Raw genomic sequence first — 18,851 nt, 5'->3', positions numbered from 1 at the left:
CCTTACTGGAGTGGTAGGGTGCTGTTCTAATTTTATAATGGACAGTATGTTGCCCAAAATTAATGATCTGGTCATCAGAAAAATTCTTCTGAGTTCCTGCACCATATCGCTTTCAGTCTCCTGGAGTTTCAGGCCCCCCTCTTCGCGGTCAGTTGTATTAGAGAGCTTTGTGAATAGTTGAAATTGACATGCCTGTTGTTGCTGGATTTAAAGTTTATAATTTCAATGTTGAATTTGTGTTTCTGTCTCCACAGCTGGTCTATCATGTTTTGCAGTTGGTTGCTTTTGTGGTGTTGGCAATTCTCATCATGAGACTAAAACTTTTCCTTACTCCTCATATGTGTATCATGGCTTCTCTAATTTGCTCTAGACAGGTAAGATGAAGCTTCATTGATAGAACTTAACATTGTTACTTCTATGCCCTCTGGTGCTGATGCAGTATTCAACCAGTGTACAGTACAGCCCTCTGATGGTGTTTAAAATGAAAATTAATGCATGGTGTTTAATTTTAATAACATAGAACTTAATCTAATAGGTTTTGTATGGTATGTACATGGAAATGCAGAGTATAGGGAAAGTGTGGGATGTGGCACTAAAGGAAAAGTGTAACTGAAATGTTGTAAGAAGGGTCAAATATCTTCCTGCTTATTGAGTTAGATTTATGTAATTCTAGTTTTCATATGTAGATTAAAATTTTAAAGATCAAAGTGAAAACTATGATATTTGTCATAAACTGAGCTAACCCTTATTTATGATGTCATCTTGGATGTATGTTATTGTCAAGTACTGCACACTAAATCAGCACTACATGTCCTATATTATGTGCAGTTGAAAATGGGGATATTACAATTATTGCTGTCCAATGTAACTTGCTTGGTGTACCTTCTAAATGTTGAGACTCAACTCAAAACTACTTGGTGTAAGTGCAAAGTGAAGAATTTGAATTGGGCGCCAGGTTTTGTAACTGTTCTGAAGGAAAGTGGATCTGGCACTATCCCCCACGTAGGTTTCATCAGCTAGCATTCAGAAATACATCTGTCTAGTTGCTTGAATTCTCACTGCACTTACGTTCTGTCAATGCATACTGTCATATTATTTCACACCAATGCCCACTGCAGCTTTGCATATGTGGATAGACACAGTTTGGAAGAAAGAAACACCATTACTAATCATTTGCTGCTCACTTTGGTAGGGAGAATAGACAAGCAGGATATTGTTTAAATGGAGAGAAAGATCTGGGCAAGCAGTTTGGAATGCAGATGGAACATTGACCTTAACTATTAGGGTCATGAAGTATGGTTGCTTTGTTACAACTATACGGGGTGTGGTTGAGAGAACACTCGTGGAATGCTGTGTTCAAATTTGGTTGTTTTATTTATGGAAGGATATACTTACATAGGAAGCAGGAGAATGTGAAGACTGTGGATGCTGGAAACCAGAGTTGAAATGTGTGGCGTTGGAGAAGCATAGCCTGGAAAGTCAGGCAGCATCCAAGGAGGTGAAGACTATGTTTTGGGCATTAGCAATCAATCAGGAATGTGGAATATGGAGGGGGCGGGAAGGGGGGGGGGGGGGGGTGGTGAGATATAAATTTTCTTGTGGTGAGTGCAGTGGGGTTCAAGGGTGGACGTGTGGGAAGTGGAGATGCACTGGAGGCAGAGGAATTGGAATCATGTTTTTACAGGGAAGGGGTGCTTGGGAGGAGGTGTAGTCAAGGTAGCTGTGGGAGCTCTTGGATTTGAAATAGATATCATGTTGAGTCAGTCGCCAAAAATGGAGAGGTCCAAGGGAGGGAGGTGTCCCAAATGGCCCAAGTGAACTTTAAGTCAGGGTGGAGAACACAGGGGGCCAACACCTTCACATTGTCTAGCTAACACTAATTGTTACAGTTAACCTGAGAATGAAACTTTTTTTAAAAAAAAAAAAGTTTTGTGATTTATACATGAAAGAAGTGAAACTATCATGGTATTCGAACAGATAAAAGAGTCAACAGACAATCAAGGTATTTTTCAATGTATAATTTCAGTTACATCACACTGTAAACCTTTACTATAAATTCTGTGCCTTACAATTATGTCTTCCACAACCACATGATAAAGGAGCGTTGCTCTGAAAGCTAGTGTGCTTCCAATTAAACCTGTTGGACTATAACCTTCTGTTGTGATTTTTAACTTTGTACACCCCAGTCCAGCAACGGCATCTCCAAATCATTGAATTGCAGAGCAGATTCAATAGGCAGTTTACCTTATTCCTGCTCCTTTTTCTAATGCTACTCTTCTCTCCCCCCTGCCAGTGTTTTCTTTAACATTAAAATACCAGAAGGTACTGTAGTAAACCTTGTCCTTTAATCAAAAGGAAAATACTGCAGTTGCTGGAAATCTAAAATACTAATGGAGAATCCTAGAAGTACTCAGCAAGAGTAAATAACTTTGGAGTGGAAACGGTTAATGTTTCAGATCATCGTTGTGCTTTTATATAGATTTGTGAAATAAAAGGCGTGTTTTGGTCTACAGCTCTGATTTTTTTAAAAATCCCTTTGTTGTTCAGGTTTATGTACAAGGTGCATTTATTTGTCAGAGCTGTGAATTAGTTTACTGCTCTGTTTGTCTCTCACCTTAACCAAAATAAAAGCAATTACAGTGGAAGTTTGTTTCATGGCTTCTTTTTGTTTCCTTTTTTGTTAGCTATTTAGCCGAGTTCGAACTAAGTACCATCACCAGATAATTGTGTGCGTCATGCTTGCAGCAATGGCTTTACAGGGAGCAATAAACCTGAAGGAACAATGGAGCATCATTGGAGAGTTCAGCAACTTCCCTCAAGAGGAGTTATTAGAGTGGATTAAAGAAAACACTAAAAAGGGTGAGTGTTATAGAGTGCTCCTTTGGAAAAATGCTGCTAGTCCTAAACATGGCTGCATGTACGCACTAAATCTTGTTGAAATTAATTTATTTACCAACGTAAACTGATATATAGGATAGAATTATTTTTCTATAGATATTTAGGCTGTCAGATTTTCTATGTAAATCTCTGAACTGTTTGTTGTGGTAGCTAAGCAGCATGTCTGCTTTCTTGGTTCTTCTTTCATTGAGTACTTGCACTTATTAAGTTAGGGATGTTAATACTGTGAATGGACCCGGCAAGTCAGGTAAGCATATCAAATAAGCCATTGTAAAGTTCAAATCTGATTGCTTGGCACTAAGGTTGGTTGATATTTATTTGTCAATAGATCAACTTCACATTATCAGCATCATCAAAATTTTACTTTTGTCCTTTTTATTCCCTATCACATTCTGATCTTTTGATTTCTTAGAGAATGGTCCTGCAGCTGAAATTTTTAATGTAGTATTCAGCTAGGGGCAGTCTTGTATGTGTGCAATAGACCAATGTTTTCTTGTAGCTAAGAAGATTAGTGGTTAAGAAAAAGGTTTCTGCACTATGTAGGATAAATTACCCATGAATCACAGTTAAAATTAAGTGAAAATCTCACCACAGAGTGGTATTGGAAGTTTTGTGAATTTTTATTTTCGTTCATTCTGTAACCTTTTTGTCTGGGTTACCCAGTTTTTCCTTCAGTCCAGATGTTTAAAAATTGTCATTAATTGGGGAACATTTCCTTTTATTTTGTGCTTTGGCACTGGGGATTTCAAATGATCCTGCAATTTTCAAGGTGGCTAAAACCGTGCTTGCTCAGCTGCAACTTTTATTTGCTTCTCTGTTCTTCACAAAGCCTTTATTGCATCTTCCTGTGACTAACACTGTTGCTACTGCATAAGTTAAAATGGCTGCGTGATTTGAGACAACAAGTCAGCCTTTGAGGCAGTTAATGAAAAGGGAAACTGCATTATGAGGATCCATTAGCAAATTGTTTCAAATTTAAGCAATGTTATCAGTGTTGGTGACCAATTATAGTTATATGTAAAATCTGACAATGGAGAAAAAGGGTAAATAAAAGAAACATGTAGAAACAGAGTGCTGTTTGAGTGAAGCTCCTGTTTTTATTCTGGGTGAGGAGAGAGTTAGGAAAAGTGATCAAGCTATTTGGCACCCACTTGCCTAGAATCAAGTTAATATTTTCACCTTTTCAGATTTAGCTTTTCTTTATTCTTATGGGATGTGGGTATCAATGGAAAAGCCAGCATTTTTTTGCTTTAAACTGATTCAATGCAAGCATCTTTCATAAAGCAGTCAAAAGTTAACCATATTGCTGTGACTCTGGAGTTACACATAGGTCAGATACGGTAAGGATAGCAGATTTGCATCCCTAAACACATCAATGATAGCAATGTTGACCATTAAAACTGAGACCTAATTTTCAATTCCAGGTCTGTTGTTTGAATTTAAATTTCCCTAATTGCCATGAATCCATGTGCCCAAAGCATTACACTTGCTGGAAAAGCTCAGCAGGTCAGGCAGCATCTGTAAGGAGAAATCAGAGTTCATGTTTTGGGTCTGATGACCCTTCCTCAAAACATTGAGGAGCATTAGCTTGGGTTTGTAGATTGCTGGTCCATTATCATTTCTGAGGACTGGTGGTGGCATCTATAACCAGGGAACACAGTCTGAAAATAAACAGTAATTCTTCAGGGAGCAAAATCATGAGCTTCTGTGCTCCAGAGAGTAGTGAATCTTTAGGAATTATCTCCCCCAAAGGGCAATGGAGGATTAGTCATCGACTGTATTCAGTTCAGAATTTGGTAGATTTCTATGTATTATGTCATGAATGTGGAGATTCAGCATTTTCAGCACAGGTAGAAGATTGGCCATGATCTAGTTGAATGACAGTTCAGTCTCAATAGCTGACTGGCCTCATTTGTTGTAATTCTAATTCATTTGATTTTGGAACTTAATTAGTGACATTTTAAAGTCAGATGTCAGTAAAATAGAGGTACTAATGAGAAAATGCAATAATTAATTCACATTGCAGATGCTGTGTTTGCTGGGGCTATGCCCACAATGGCTAGCATCAAATTATCTACAGGACGACCTATTGTTAATCACCCACATTACGAAGATGCTGGACTGAGGTTAGCAATTACTTTATTGTTCTCACTATTACATCGCTAACACAATGTGATTACTTAATGTTCTCTTTAAATTGCACAGGAGTGTAATAACTGGTTGGTAATTAACTTGTAGCACTACTCTGTTCCCATTGCATCCTGCTGTGAGAGCCACGATCAAGTGTTTAGTTAGAGGATGCAGTGATTGACAACAGCATGCAGATATCTCAATTCTGTGGTAAAGTTATGTATTCTGTCTTTCCCATATATTACTTTGTTGTGTAGCATGTCCCTTTTTGCATTCTGGACCAGCAAATGCCTACAGTTTTCCTTCTGAAGCAATAAATATCTTCACATCACTTCATTCTCTCCACCATTACCATCCCCCATCTCTCAGTCAGGTGACTGCCATTTCTCAAGATAAATTTTGTCCTTCCTCCAACTCAAATTCTGAATATCTGATCTCCAGTTTTCTCAGTTAGAGGCATTTCTTGTAATTGTCAATGTTATTTATTTGTACCTCCCTCTTTTTTTTATATAAGATTCACATGTCACTCTCTGTATCATGCTACCAATCTTACTGTGGTAAAGCCAACTTTATCCGATCTGTTGACAGTTGAGTGAAACTGATCCCCTGCCCACCTTTACAGCTCCCACGCTTGCCCAAACCCCTCAATTTTCCCCATAGGATTCCACCCTCGCTCCTGTCTTCCCTGCTAAATCACTCTCTCCACCATTCCAATGCTCTTCCCTCCCTTCAATATTTCAACCTTGAATTCATTCCCCGCCTCACTCTTCACCCCTCTCCTCTTTCTCTGCTCCTTCACACTCCATCCTGTCTTTTTCATCACCTCTGCTTTGAATTTGCCCCAAATCAGCCCCTGTTAAATCCCCATTCTGGAGGTATTGTGCTCACCATGCTCCTGCCCTCGCTTAAATATGTTTAATTAGGTAATAAACCCTCTGCTTATTCTTGAATAGAGAAAGGACAAAGCAAGTGTATGCAATGTACAGTCGGAAATCAGCAGAGGAAGTGAAGAATGGGCTCATAAGACTAGGTGTCGATTATTTTGTTTTTGAAGATTCCTGGTGTTTGCGAAAAACAAGGTAATACCTAATTTAATCTTTTGTAAATAGCTTCTGACCAGAATAATTTCATTTTTCATATGTAAGGTAGTTCTTCATTTTAAAATGAATTTGAGTTGACTGGCTGTTGCCCCCAGCCATTATCAGTGATAACTGTTTCTGTTGTGTGCAGCAGGATTAACAAATTCTGTAGTATTTATTTCCAATGTTGAGTAATTCATTTGGGTTTAATTTAATCAAATGTAGTTTTATGGGTTTTACTTAAAAATAACTTCAGAATGGCATTAGATTCCTATCTCCTTTAGCCTTATGTGAGTGTGTTTTACACACTGCTGAAGGTATGGTTTGATCTTTTAAATTGATGGTCAGGCTGCTGATCAAGTAGAATGCCTCATCCTGGATGGTGAAACTTGCCAAATATTATTGGAGCTGAACTCGGGCCGTGGCAAGTATTTCACCTTTCTTCTGATTTCAGTTTTTTAAGATGGTGGACAGGTTCTGGGAGTCAGGAAATTAGTTATTTGCCAACGAATACCCAGTTGTGAATTATGGATTGTGTCCCAGTTACCATTAAGTTCCTGATCAGTAGTGAGCCCCAGTATTTTGATGGTGAATGATTTAGCGACAGTAATGCCATTGTATATGATATTCAAGAAGAGTAAGAAGCCAGGTAAAGGTGGAGAAGTAGAACTAATAATCAAGGATGGCATTTGTGCAGTAACTTTGGTTCATGTGATGATGACGTAGAATCAGTTTGAAGACGAATATTAAGGGAAAGAAGTCACTATCATGAGTGATCTACAGGCATCTTAGGAATGACCACAGTGTAGGACAAAATGTACAAGAAAACATTATTGGGTGCCTGTGAGAAAGTGGCTGTGATAATCGTGTGTAGACACTGGACAAATCAAATTGGCAGTAGGAACCTAGGTAAGGGATTCATAGAATGCTTTTGAGAGTTTGAGATGTGGGCAACTTTGGGCATGAAAGCTGAGATCACTGACATGAGCTGGCATACTAGCCTGATAGATTGCAGAGCAACTATAGACTTATGGAGATATTTCAGAATATCAAAGTAAGTGTATTCCTACTATATTCAAAAGTTCCAAGAGGAGACCCACAGTCTGTGCTTAATTAAACAAATTAAGGAATGCATCAAACTTAAGGAAAAAACCTATCATTGTACAAACATAAGTACAGGTAGTTCTCCTCTAATGCTGTTGTTGCATTCCCGTGACACCTCACTTAGTAGGAAATCACTGAGCAGAAATAATGGGGCCTATGGGAAAAGTGGGGTTGGGGCAGACCAGCAAAAATATCACTCCGTATCGTTCAAAAATCACCCAAAGATCTAACACAAAGTATAGCACATCCTGAATAAAGATTGAAATCATATTTATTTAGAAAACATAAGTAAATTTAATAAGGTAAATTTAAGAAATGTAAGAACGCTGCTCCCTGTACAGTATCTGTCTTTGATATGAGTTATGGGTTGACAAGTTCCAGGGTCCAGATGGAATTCATGCTAAAGTCAGTTAAGGAGGTAGTAGGTGTATGTTATTAATGTTCCAAAATTCGTTGAACTCTGGAACCGTTCCGTTAGATCGGAAAGTAGCAACCTAAACCCGCTATTCATGAAGGGTGTACGGTAGAAAATAGGAGACTGTAGGCCAGTTAGCTTGATTATCATGGTAGTGTTAAAATCAGTCATTACTGAGATTATAGCTGAACACTTAGAAATACTCAAGGTAATCAGGATGATTCAGCATGGTTTTTTGTAAGGGAATTTCACAGTTTATTGGGAGTTTTTTTTAAAAGAATAATATGCATTATGGGTAACATGAGCCTGCTGATTTGCTCTTGGATTTCCAACATGTTTTTGACCAGATGCCTCATTAAAAGGTTATTTTGTAAAATAGGAGCTCAGAGTAGTGGATGACAGTATTACGGGAGAAAGAGTGTAAAAGATTGTTTCGATTATCCAAAAAATTGATAAGACCTCACCTCAAATACAAAGTGCAGATTTCTGTCTCCCTATATAAGAATGTAAATTTATTGGGGAGGTAACTTGATTGAATTATATAAGATCCTGAACAGTCTTGATAAGATGAATATGGAAAGAATGTTCTGGAAAATCTCAGCAGGTCTGGCAGCATCTGTAAGGAGAGAAAAGAGATGACGTTTCAAGTTTTTGTCAAAGGGTCAGTTAGACTCGCAACGTCAGCTCTTTTCTCTCCTTACAGATGCTGCCAAACCTGCTGAGATTTTCAAGCATTTTCTCTTTTGGTTTCAGATTCCAGCATCTGCAGTAATTTGCTTTTATTTATACGGAAAGAATGTTTCCTCTTGAGGATGAATCCAGGACTAGGGAACACCATTTTAAAATTTAAGGTCATCGTTTAAGGACATATGAAGAGATTGTTTTCACTGAATGTTTTACAGGTTTGGAGCTCTTTTAGAAGGCAGCAGAGATGTGGATTTTTATATATCTTCTTGTTGGACAAGGGAATCATAGGTATTGAGGGAGATCAGAAAATAATATGTGCAATACAGCAATTCAGCCATGATTTTGTTGAATGGCAATGCAGATTTGAAGGGCAGAATAGTGTACTCCTGCTCCTAATTCGTATAAATGCCATGCAGAAAAGGCTATACTGAAATCCAGTTAAACTGAAAGGTGCTTCGGTTAAATTATTTGTGCCTCTTCCATTCTAACAGCTCTATTGAATTGATGCAATTGGAAGTACTGGTTTAGAGGAATACATGGTATTATGAGGAAACTGCATCATTGTCAGTCCTGATTCTGTTATTAACCTAGTCATCCCACACACTTGCAATGATGTTGGGGCAATTATTTAATTTATCAGTAATGAAAACGTTAAGTGTTCACTGTTGGCATTACTAAACTAACAATGCTGACAAGTTTCTGATTAGTTCATAAACCCAATCAATATAATGAACCATCCTGGATAAGGCTTCTTCCAAATCTGAATTACAAACTTGTGTCCACTTTTGTTAAAAAATATCTTTTTAATGATCCAAGCAAATTATTTGCAAAAACCTTTTCATACAGAGTTGATTTCTATCTCTCTCAGGCCTGGTTGCAGCATGCCAGAAATTTGGGACGTGGAAGATGCACACAATGCAATGAAACCTCCTCTGTGTTCAATCCTTTCCAAGTCGCCTGCCCCTCACTTCACTCCTGTGTTTCAGAATGACGTTTATAAAGTCTTAAAGATAAAGAAAAGTCTCAGTTGGACGTAGAAAGCTGTGGTAATTTGGATAAACAAGGGAATTTCAAGGCCAATTTTGGTTGAACATTGCTGCACAGATGAAATATTCCAAATTGATTGAAGAAAGCGACAGGAGGTGTGAATGAAGATGAAAACAAATGTAGAAATATGATCTTCATGTTTCTTTATAAACAGAATTTTCATGTCTTTATGGAGTTATGCAATATGTGATTATTTTCAATAAAGATTTTGAGTAAAATGTGAGGTTTTGCCATTATTTGTCTATAAAAAGTGTTTTTGGTTGTGGCTATTTAGTATACTGCCTCTTCTCTCCACAGGTTCTGTTGAGTTTCCAACATTTTCTGTTTTCATCTCATTTTCTGTGTTTACACTTTCCAAAAAAAATAGATGCTTTCTTGCTATTTACCTTACCCCAGTAATTCTGATTTTTCTTGGATCAATTTTTTTTAAAAAGCGTTCATAGGATATACCCATTGCTGGTTTTGCCAGAATTTATTGTCTTCGCTAGGATGGGCAGTGATAAGTTGCCTAGATCCACTGCAGTTCATTTGGTGTGGATAAATCCACAGTATTTTCAGGGAGGGAGTTCCAAGGTTCTGACCCTGCAATACTGAAGGAGTGACCATAGTTTTACAAGTCAGGATGGAGTGTGGCTTGATGGAAAACTTGCAGGCTACAGTGTTTCCATGTATTTGCTGCCTTTGTCCTCTTAGATGGTAGTGACTGTGGGTTAGAAGGTGCCATCAGGGAGCTTTAGTGAATTTCTGCAGATGGTACATACTTTTACCAATAAGCATTAGTATAGATGAATGAATGGGACCACATCCACAAACAATCATGTGGGCTGGTTTGTTCTGGATGGTGGTAAATATCTTGTGATGTTAGAACTGCACACATGCCAGGCAAATGGAAGTATTCCATCACTCTCACTCTCGACATGTGCTTTGTAGGTGGTGGAGTGGCTTTAGGGACACAGGAGATGAGCTGTTGACTGCAGAATTCTCAGCCCCTGACTTGCTGTAGCCACAGTAATCCCTTGGCTAATTCAGTCCAGTTTCTGGTCAGTGGTAATGTCATTGAAAGTCAAGAGATGATGGTTAGATTCTGTCATTTGAAGGTGATCATTGGCTGGCAATGTGAGGTACAAATGTTAACTTGTCAGTGTAAACCTGGATATTGTCCAGGTCTTGCTGCATTCGGATATTGACCACTTGAGGAAAAACAGCACATTCTTGTTTTGGCAGCTCTAGAGATTATGCCTGCTGAGATTGAGAGTGCAACATGCTTGACCTCACTGCTCAATCTTGACACAATGTAGCAATCAGATGTTCTTTTTTAAAGGAAAAAACAAAGACCATGTTGACTTTCAATGGAAACTGGTTGTTCCCAAACAGTTTTTTTTTAAAACTAATGCTGTTTGTCACGTGGGGAATAAAAAAATTGGTCACTGTTAACCCAAATGCCCTTTATAGTTTGACATTTTTGAATATTTCAATGAACAAATAAATAACTAATATGTTTTAATTCTACAATCTTAGCACTGAAGCAGTGCCATCATCTCTGTTCCGGTCTACTGTTGTTGCCACTGGGATTTCATGCAGAATATGAAATATGTGACCACATTCACAGACATATTTACTTTCTCAATAAATAACACTCCACATTTCATTCAGCAGATGTCAAATACAACAAACCTTGCACCTTAAGTTGAGCAGATGGCTATTGGTAACTTCAAATTGAATCAATCTTGATGCTTGTCTTTCTGGTTTGTGCTGTTGTAACAATTCCTGTCTCACCCTATTCCTGGAATAGGGTGAGAAATGGAAATACTGTGTCAGTTTACTCTATTACATTCTAAGTAGAGCGACTGAGACACATCAGACACATCCCACACCAGGTGATGTTTTTGGTTTCTAATCATTGGAGTCACTTTGACTTTCTGTGAATAGTGAGTTCTGTAATCATCAGTGAGGATGATGTTGACTGGATCCAGTCACAACTTAGATCTGCAAAAAAAAATCCTAAAATGCATCAAGCCAGTAGTTCTTGAGATAGGGCAACAGAATGCTTTCAGTCCTTGAGTTGTGGGACAAAGCCAGCTGTTGTTTCCCCGCCATTCAGAGTTTGAAGTTTTGCCCATGTGTCTCCTTGTGTTGTGTGCCAACCTGCATCTAATGTTAAAGATACTGCCCATCACAGAGCTCCTTTATCATCTGCCTTGACAAATAATGGAAATGAACAAACCTTGTTGATATCAAATCTTTTCAGAGACATAAGGTCTAACCTTGTTGACCTGATGAGGAGAAAGTGCCCTTCATTCATGCACCATTTTAAATTGCTAATTCTTCATTCTTGTAGTTAATTTTCTGCAGCAGACTATACAGAAACATGTGCAATGACCAATATTTAAATATTAAACACTGACTTCTGAAATATTTTAAATGTTGAAAGCAGTACAATAAATGATTTTTGACTGGCTTAAGTTCTTTTCTCTTTATATTAATTTAAAGTCTGTTTATACATTCAAAATCAGTTTATATATTTTTCCTAATGGTTAATCATCAATTAGCTCATACTGAAAATATACATGCGTTCTTCTTTCTCTGTTGAAATTACAATGTCAGAGCGGTCAATCCAAAGCTGGTGAAAGAAGCTGTTTTCGAATCATCACCATTGATTTTGAGGTCAGGGGTTCCCAATTGTGTCACCGGGGACATAAGGCTGGCTTTATGCATCGTCCTCTGTGAAGTACCAGGCTTGCTGGGCAATGACAGCCTGCCACACATGGCTTAGTGCAAGGACCAATTTCATTCCAGTTCTCACAGGTCTTGGAACAGCCTGGACCACATGTGTCGTATATAGCACCATGCTTACACTGGGTAGCTGAAAAGAGAATGAATAACTATTACGAACATGCGCACACATATCTTGTCTACTTTTCTGAACTGAAAGATCTATCTTTGGTTTCTATGCAATTTTAGAAATCTGGCACTTATGGACTTTTGCTGCATTTGGAAATTCTGAGGTCAAAGGACTACAAAATGGGTTAACAAATCCTTTAAGCACTTGCCTCTATCGGCCAAAACTTTAAAACACTTGCCTCAATCAGTGCTTGTAACAGGAGTAGAAGGTAATCTTCTCACTTTTCATAACATATAAGGAGTAAAGGTTTTTACTCATCCATTTAGAGACTGGTGATATCGAGAAGAGCTGGGCGTCATCAGCATGTGTGTGTGAAAACTAATGCTAAGCTTTCGGATAATGTCATCAAGAAAAATATATGGAATGGGGAGGGTGGATAGATATTTGGGGACATTAGAAATAACAACATGGCAGTGGGAAGAGAAACCATTTTCTCTAAATAGATAGAGGAGAATGCAACCAGATTAAGGCAAAATATTTCCATTTTTAAAAAGTTATGCAATGAAACAAGATGCCCCGTGTTTGGAGAGTGATGAATGTTCGACTACTGTCTAGTATTGTCTAGTGTACTGAAACCCAGAATCAAAAGCTCTCTTTGCAGGTGCAAATATTTGCTGAACAAAGAGATGGGACTGTGCCCAAATGCAAAATTTCTTACAGTCAATTGACAATATTTGGTAAAATGTTTAAAAATGTGAAAGCATAATCTACAATTCCTGAAACATGGACTCTGCGCAAAGTCACCAATCTACACCCTGGGTAAAATTTGGAGAAAGTTGCTGCAGGATGTTGCTCTTCCCAGGTCTCCCCATGGTAAAGTTTACACGTGTAAGGATTAAGCACATGCAAATTTGCTCTTGCAGTGTAATTATACAGTGAATAAAAACCTGAGTCAGATACAAAGGGAGAGACTGTACAAGCATAAATGTGTACCAATAAATAAGGTGAAACTTGGAAAAATGCTTGAAAGATGGAATTAAAAGCTCTTTATCAGAATACGCAATATTCATAACAAAGAAGAATTGATGGCACAAACAGAAAATAAATAAGTATGATACAATAGGCATTACAAAGGTAAGATTGTGAAGTGATTTAACCTGGGATTTTAATATTCAAGGGTTGATTTGGAATGACAAAAGGAACGAAGATGAGGTCTATTACGAAAGGTTGAGATCAGTGAGAAATGATTTTTGATTCAAAAAATCAAGATGTAAAATCTGTTTGGGTGGAGATAGGAAACGTCAAGAGAAAACCAAAATACTGCAAATGCTGGAACTATGAAATAAAAAGAGAAATTGTTGGAGAAACTCTGCAGGTCTGACAGCATTTACAGAAAGTGAAGAGTTAATGTTTTGACTCAGAACAGAAGAGTCATATGAGGCTTGAAACATTAACTCTTTTTCTCTTTCCCAAAAGCTGCCAGACCTGCAGAGTTTCTTCAACATTTTCTCTTTTAAAAAAAAGTTGTTGGTTGGGATCATTTATAGGACTCCTTTCCATAGACATAGAGATCATTGACGCTAACAAGAAAGGTACTGCAATAATCTTGGAGTAATTTTAATCAAAACACCAATTGGACAAATCAAACTGGCAATGGTAACCAGGATACTGATTTCAAACAGTGCATTAGGACAGTTTCTTAGAACACTATGTTCTGTGTCAATATAGAGACCAGACTATTTTCGGCCAGGTAATGTGTAATGAGACAGGATTAATTAATGATTTCCGAGATCCTCTTGGCAAGAATGGAACTAATATAAATTAAGTCAGAAAATACTAAAGAAAGACAGCAAGTCTGGCAGCATCTGTGGAGAGTAAAAAACAGATCTACAGATTTGTGCTAAAATGATTCTTCTTCAGAGCTGCGGCTTTTAATCGAGTGGTACTTGTATGCTAGAATTTCACATTCAGCTTGAAAGAGAGCAATATGGATCTGTGATAATTGACTTAAAGTTAAGTAGGGGCATATGTAAGGGCATGTACACCATTGGCTAAAGAGTCATGGGAAAATAGGTTTAAAGGTAAGAGAGTAGAAAAGCAGTGGCAGACATTTACAGAGAGATAAGTCTCAAAGAAACTACCAGACCCACTGAGTTTATTCTGCAATTTTTGTTTTTGTTTTATATTTCCAGCATCCATAGTTCTTTGTTTTATTTATGTCTTACTACATTGTTCACAGCATCGGCAAAACCAAATGTTATGGAATAAAAGGTTAATTTTTTTTACTCTTAAAGTGTGTACTGAGCATCCATATCAGATCAAATGGAACAGAAGCCTAAGTCTGTACAGTTCCACTATGATATCCTCTCTTACCATGCCTTATAAATAAACACATTTAATAAAGCCAGCTAGCTTTGACTCATATTACCACACAACTAGGGTAGTGCATACAATTTTGGTCACCTAACCTAAGGAATGAGAAACTTGCATTGGAAGCTGTTCAGAAAAAGTTTCTTTGGCTAGTTTCTCGGAGGTGGGTGTTGACGCAAAACGTAAGGGTGAGCAGATTGGAACTATCTATACTCATTGGAATTCAGAAGAATGAGACCTGATCTTATTATGACATATACAGTTCCAGTGGTGTTGGCAGAGTAGCTGCTGAGGGCACAATGTAGAACTTGGATTCTCTTCCACACAAAAAAAATTAAAGTTGGATCATTGAATGTATTGAAAAGCTGAGTTAGTCAGAATTTTGATCTACAAGGGGCATAAATGGTTAAGGGTGTGGGGCATGCAGGAACGTGGAGACAAGGACATTACTAGACAACCATGTTATTGTTGAATAACAGAGCAGCCTTCAGTGATTAGATATCCTATTCCTGCTGCTTTTTCTTACAGCTTGCTTTTTGGTCATTGCTGTGAACTTACCAAGACAACTCATCTCTGGTCGCCAGTGAACCTGGACGCCTTCTCTCTGACAGGCACGCATGTAGGCAATCAGAGACTCACAGTAACAGTTCTTGTGTAGTGGGCACTCACACATATCTGTGACACAGGATCTGTGAGAAACACAAAAATGCATTAGATTGTGATGGGGGAGACATGAAGCAACAATTCAATTTAGCATTCACCAACCATGTTCAACCTGTCTAAAATGCAAGCGGAGAATTCCACGTATCTATGCTCAAGAATCCTCCATCTGTTATGTTCACTGATTCAGCATATTTAACCCTCAGTCTGGACACTGGTTTACAGGTTCACAGTGTCTGTCCCTCAGTCTGGATACTGGTTTACAGGTTCAGCATGTCTGTGCCTCATACTGGACACTGGTTTATAGGTTCAGCGTGTCTCTTCCTCAGTCTGGACACTGGTTTACAGATTCACAGTGTCTGTCCGTCAGTCTGGACATTGGTTTACAGGTTCACAGTGTCTGTCCCTCAGTCTGGACACTGGTTTACAGATTCACAGTGTCTGTGCCTCATACTGGACACTGGTTTACAGGTTCACAGTGTCTGTCCGTCAGTCTGGACACTGGTTTACAGGTTCACAGTGTCTGTTCGTCAGTCTGGACACTGGTTTACAGGTTCACAGTATCTATTCCTCAGTCTGGACACTGGCTTGCAGGTTCACAGTGTTTTTTTGATGATGTGGTAAGTCACTAAATTAAAGATAATCTGTTTTCTTGTTTCCGGTTAGAGGTACATCCATTCCCAAAGCAAAGACCAACCAGCAAAAGTTTGAGCTCAGGTAAATGTACTTTAAAGATTAGCAATACATTTGCATCTTAGTTTAAATCAACCTCCAGATTTAGGCTGGCATTTTATGAAGCTGTTCAGAGTTTCCTTATTCCTGCAGCAATGGCACAAAACCTGATAGGAATCATTCCTTTTGATTATTGGGGAGCAACCGAAAGAGCCGTGCATTTAATTAAAGTGAAATTCATATTTGCGTCAGCCAAATTTCATATCCTGCACTCACTGTGCCATCTAGTGGGGAATCAAATCATGGCTTAGAGCCAGAACAAAACTAAAGGAAGTTCAACTATTTAAATTTAATCAGACATTTCAGAGTACAGCTCCTGCAAAAAGGAACTCAAAAATTGCTTGTTAATAAGTTCCATAAAATTAATTTGACTTTAGTTCATAACTTTAAATCTGAAAAATCCATGATTTGAAAGAATTCATATTAAAACATGAAACAGACAGTTTCAGGAATATTCAGGAGTATTGAATATTCAAAAATATTCAATATTCAGGAATCTTTTTTAAAATCAGTTTATTAGTTTTGTTTTCCTAACAGACTGAAGGAAGATCTTACAGAGCACAACTGAACTCATGGAACAATGGATAAGCAAATTCTAAATGTGAAGAAAAATAATTAAGATAGTTGAGACATTGGATGGGCTAAATTTGATAAAGAGAAGGCACTTGCTGTACTTAACCAGTTCACCAAAACTGATCAGTTGCATGCAAAGATACTTAAAGAAGAATGGAAATTGCCAAGGCACTGACTATCATATTTTCAATCCTCTTTAGATACAGTGGAGCCAAAATGTTGAAGACTTGTAAATACTTCAAAAAAGCATGTCAAGATAAATACTGCAACTATAGGCCTATCAGTTTGACTTCAGGCATAGAGAAGCTTTTCATAACAATAATCCTGGATAAAAGTAACGATCACTTGGAAAAATGCAAATTTATTAAGGAAAACAGCATGGATTTGCTAAAGGCAAGTTGCGTTCAATTAACTTGAGATTAAGGTAGTTGATGAGTTAACTGAGAAGATCGATGTGGTGTAATATACTTGCAAAGGCATTTGACAAGCAGCCATATTATACACTTCCATCAGTAAAGTTAATTCCAATGTAATAAATGAGCAGCAACATGAATGGAAAATTGACAGAGTAGTGGCAAATGTTTGTTTTCACACTGGAAGATGGTCTGCAGTGGACTGGACCAGAATCCATATTAAAACTCCTGATTTTCTTAATCTATGTTCATAACCCAAAGCTGGTTCTATAGTACACATTTTCAAAATTGATGGATGGCACAAATCTTGGAAATATGGTGAACTGTGAGGGTGTTGGCAATAGGATGCTGCCATGCTGGTGAATTGAGTGGATATGTGCCAGATGAAAGTTAATGCAGAGAAGTGTGAAGTGATACATTTTGGTTGGAAGGACGAGGAGTGACAAAATAGCAAAAAAGTGCACAGTTCTAAACAGGTACAGGAGAAGCTGAGTTGGGGGAAAATCTGTACAAATCTGAGGCTAGCAAGATAGTTTTAAAAAATGGTTAATAGAGGTATAAATAGAGGCATAGTGTAAAAGTAAGCAATTTTTTGTGAACCCGCAGAAAATATTAGTTCAGTTCACTTCTGGACACAATATTTTAGGGAACATGAGAAAGTATTGAGAGGGCGCAGAAAGTAAGATTTCCAGGGTCAAGAGAATTCAGTTATAAACAGAGCTCTCTCGAAGCTGCACATATACACTAATGTTCCATTTGCAGCATTGACTTCCAGTTCCAGAGGTCATTGCCATTCACAGACTTCAGAGGCCTGCATGGTGAATAAAAAAAATCAGAGGGAATGCTGGTTATGAGGATAGGTCAGAAAAGCTGGGCCTATTCTCTTTAAAGAGAAGACCGAGAGCAGATTTGATAGAGGTGTTCAAAATCATAACAGGTCTGCACAGAATAGTTAAGAGAGAAACGATCTGGTTCCCAATGGGGAGAGAGTTGAAAACCAGAGGACACCAATTTATAGTAATTGCAAAACAGCCATCAGTGAAAAGAGAGAAATCTTCTCATGCCCGTGTCTCAGCGTGTGGATCAGTTCTGGAATACACTGAACAGTACAGTAAAGGCAGGTTCACTTGTGGCTTTCAGAAATTACCTTAAGAGACACAAAGTGCAGTGCTGCGAGGAAAAGGTGGGAGGGTGGAACTAACCGAGTTTCTTGTGCAGAAAACTAGCATTACAGACTGAATGGTCTCCTTATGTTTTGCAGGTATCTTTTCATTCAGAGTTCATTAAGACATGAATGGGAACCTTGCCCTGTCAGGCACAGCCGATATTCAGATTTTTAATGTCGTATGTGCAGGGTCAGAGTGCATTCTGAGCATGCGAGATCACAGTGAATCGTACAATTTTAATGTCTCACACAATATATTTACCACAGACAGGCAGTCTCACAGGGATAGTGGAATTTATGTTTGAAATTGCAATGATCTAAATCCACAGTAGATGAAGTAATAACTTTCCCAGACCTGTCCAGTGAAGATGCATTCACTACTCATGCGGAATCGCTCACTAGCTTACAGCAGCAGACTGTGACAGGGCACTGAAACCACCAAATAACATTGAACCTGCTGATTTTCAGCGGAGTTTGAGATAGCTGATAGTTCCTCACTAATCCATCAGTTTGTGAACTAGCTGAAATGTGAAGACTGTTTCCTTATGTTGAGCTGAAGCCAGTGATCTCTCCCAGGTGACTCACTAGTGTCCTGATCAGATACTTTTCACATATTGTTTTAACTGTTGCCTCAGAGAGTGAGGCGTCTCTCACACAGAGTGTTTCTAGCAAGGATTTAACCACTGTTAGCAAACAGAGTGCACCATACACACACCCTCAACGGAAAATCATTCAT

General features: G+C 38.2%; 2 protein-coding genes across 5 annotated transcripts in view; one reads left to right on the top strand and one right to left on the bottom strand.

Moving 5' to 3' along the window:
- dpy19l1l (dpy-19-like 1, like (H. sapiens)) overlaps positions 1–9,578 on the top strand; it is a 77,412-nt gene extending 67,834 nt beyond the window's left edge. For all 3 annotated transcript variants that reach the window (XM_060822966.1, XM_060822968.1, XM_060822969.1), the window contains 5 exons: positions 255–374; positions 2,685–2,859; positions 4,925–5,024; positions 5,982–6,107; positions 9,182–9,578. In XM_060822966.1, the coding sequence (XP_060678949.1) occupies positions 255–374; positions 2,685–2,859; positions 4,925–5,024; positions 5,982–6,107; positions 9,182–9,350 (690 nt within the window). In that variant the 3' untranslated portion in view covers positions 9,351–9,578. The remainder of the gene's footprint in view (positions 1–254; positions 375–2,684; positions 2,860–4,924; positions 5,025–5,981; positions 6,108–9,181) is intronic.
- Positions 9,579–10,790: 1,212 nt separating this feature from the next.
- bmper (BMP binding endothelial regulator) overlaps positions 10,791–18,851 on the bottom strand; it is a 67,055-nt gene continuing 58,994 nt past the window's right edge. For both annotated transcript variants that reach the window (XM_060822971.1, XM_060822970.1), the window contains 2 exons: positions 15,131–15,261; positions 10,791–12,223 (listed from right to left, as the gene is read on the bottom strand). In XM_060822971.1, the coding sequence (XP_060678954.1) occupies positions 12,045–12,223; positions 15,131–15,261 (310 nt within the window). In that variant the 3' untranslated portion in view covers positions 10,791–12,044. The remainder of the gene's footprint in view (positions 12,224–15,130; positions 15,262–18,851) is intronic.

The sequence above is a fragment of the Hemiscyllium ocellatum genome, chromosome 4 (genome assembly GCF_020745735.1).
Source record: "Hemiscyllium ocellatum isolate sHemOce1 chromosome 4, sHemOce1.pat.X.cur, whole genome shotgun sequence".
Lineage (NCBI taxonomy): Eukaryota > Metazoa > Chordata > Chondrichthyes > Orectolobiformes > Hemiscylliidae > Hemiscyllium > Hemiscyllium ocellatum.
This window is presented reverse-complemented; position numbering and strand designations above follow the sequence as displayed.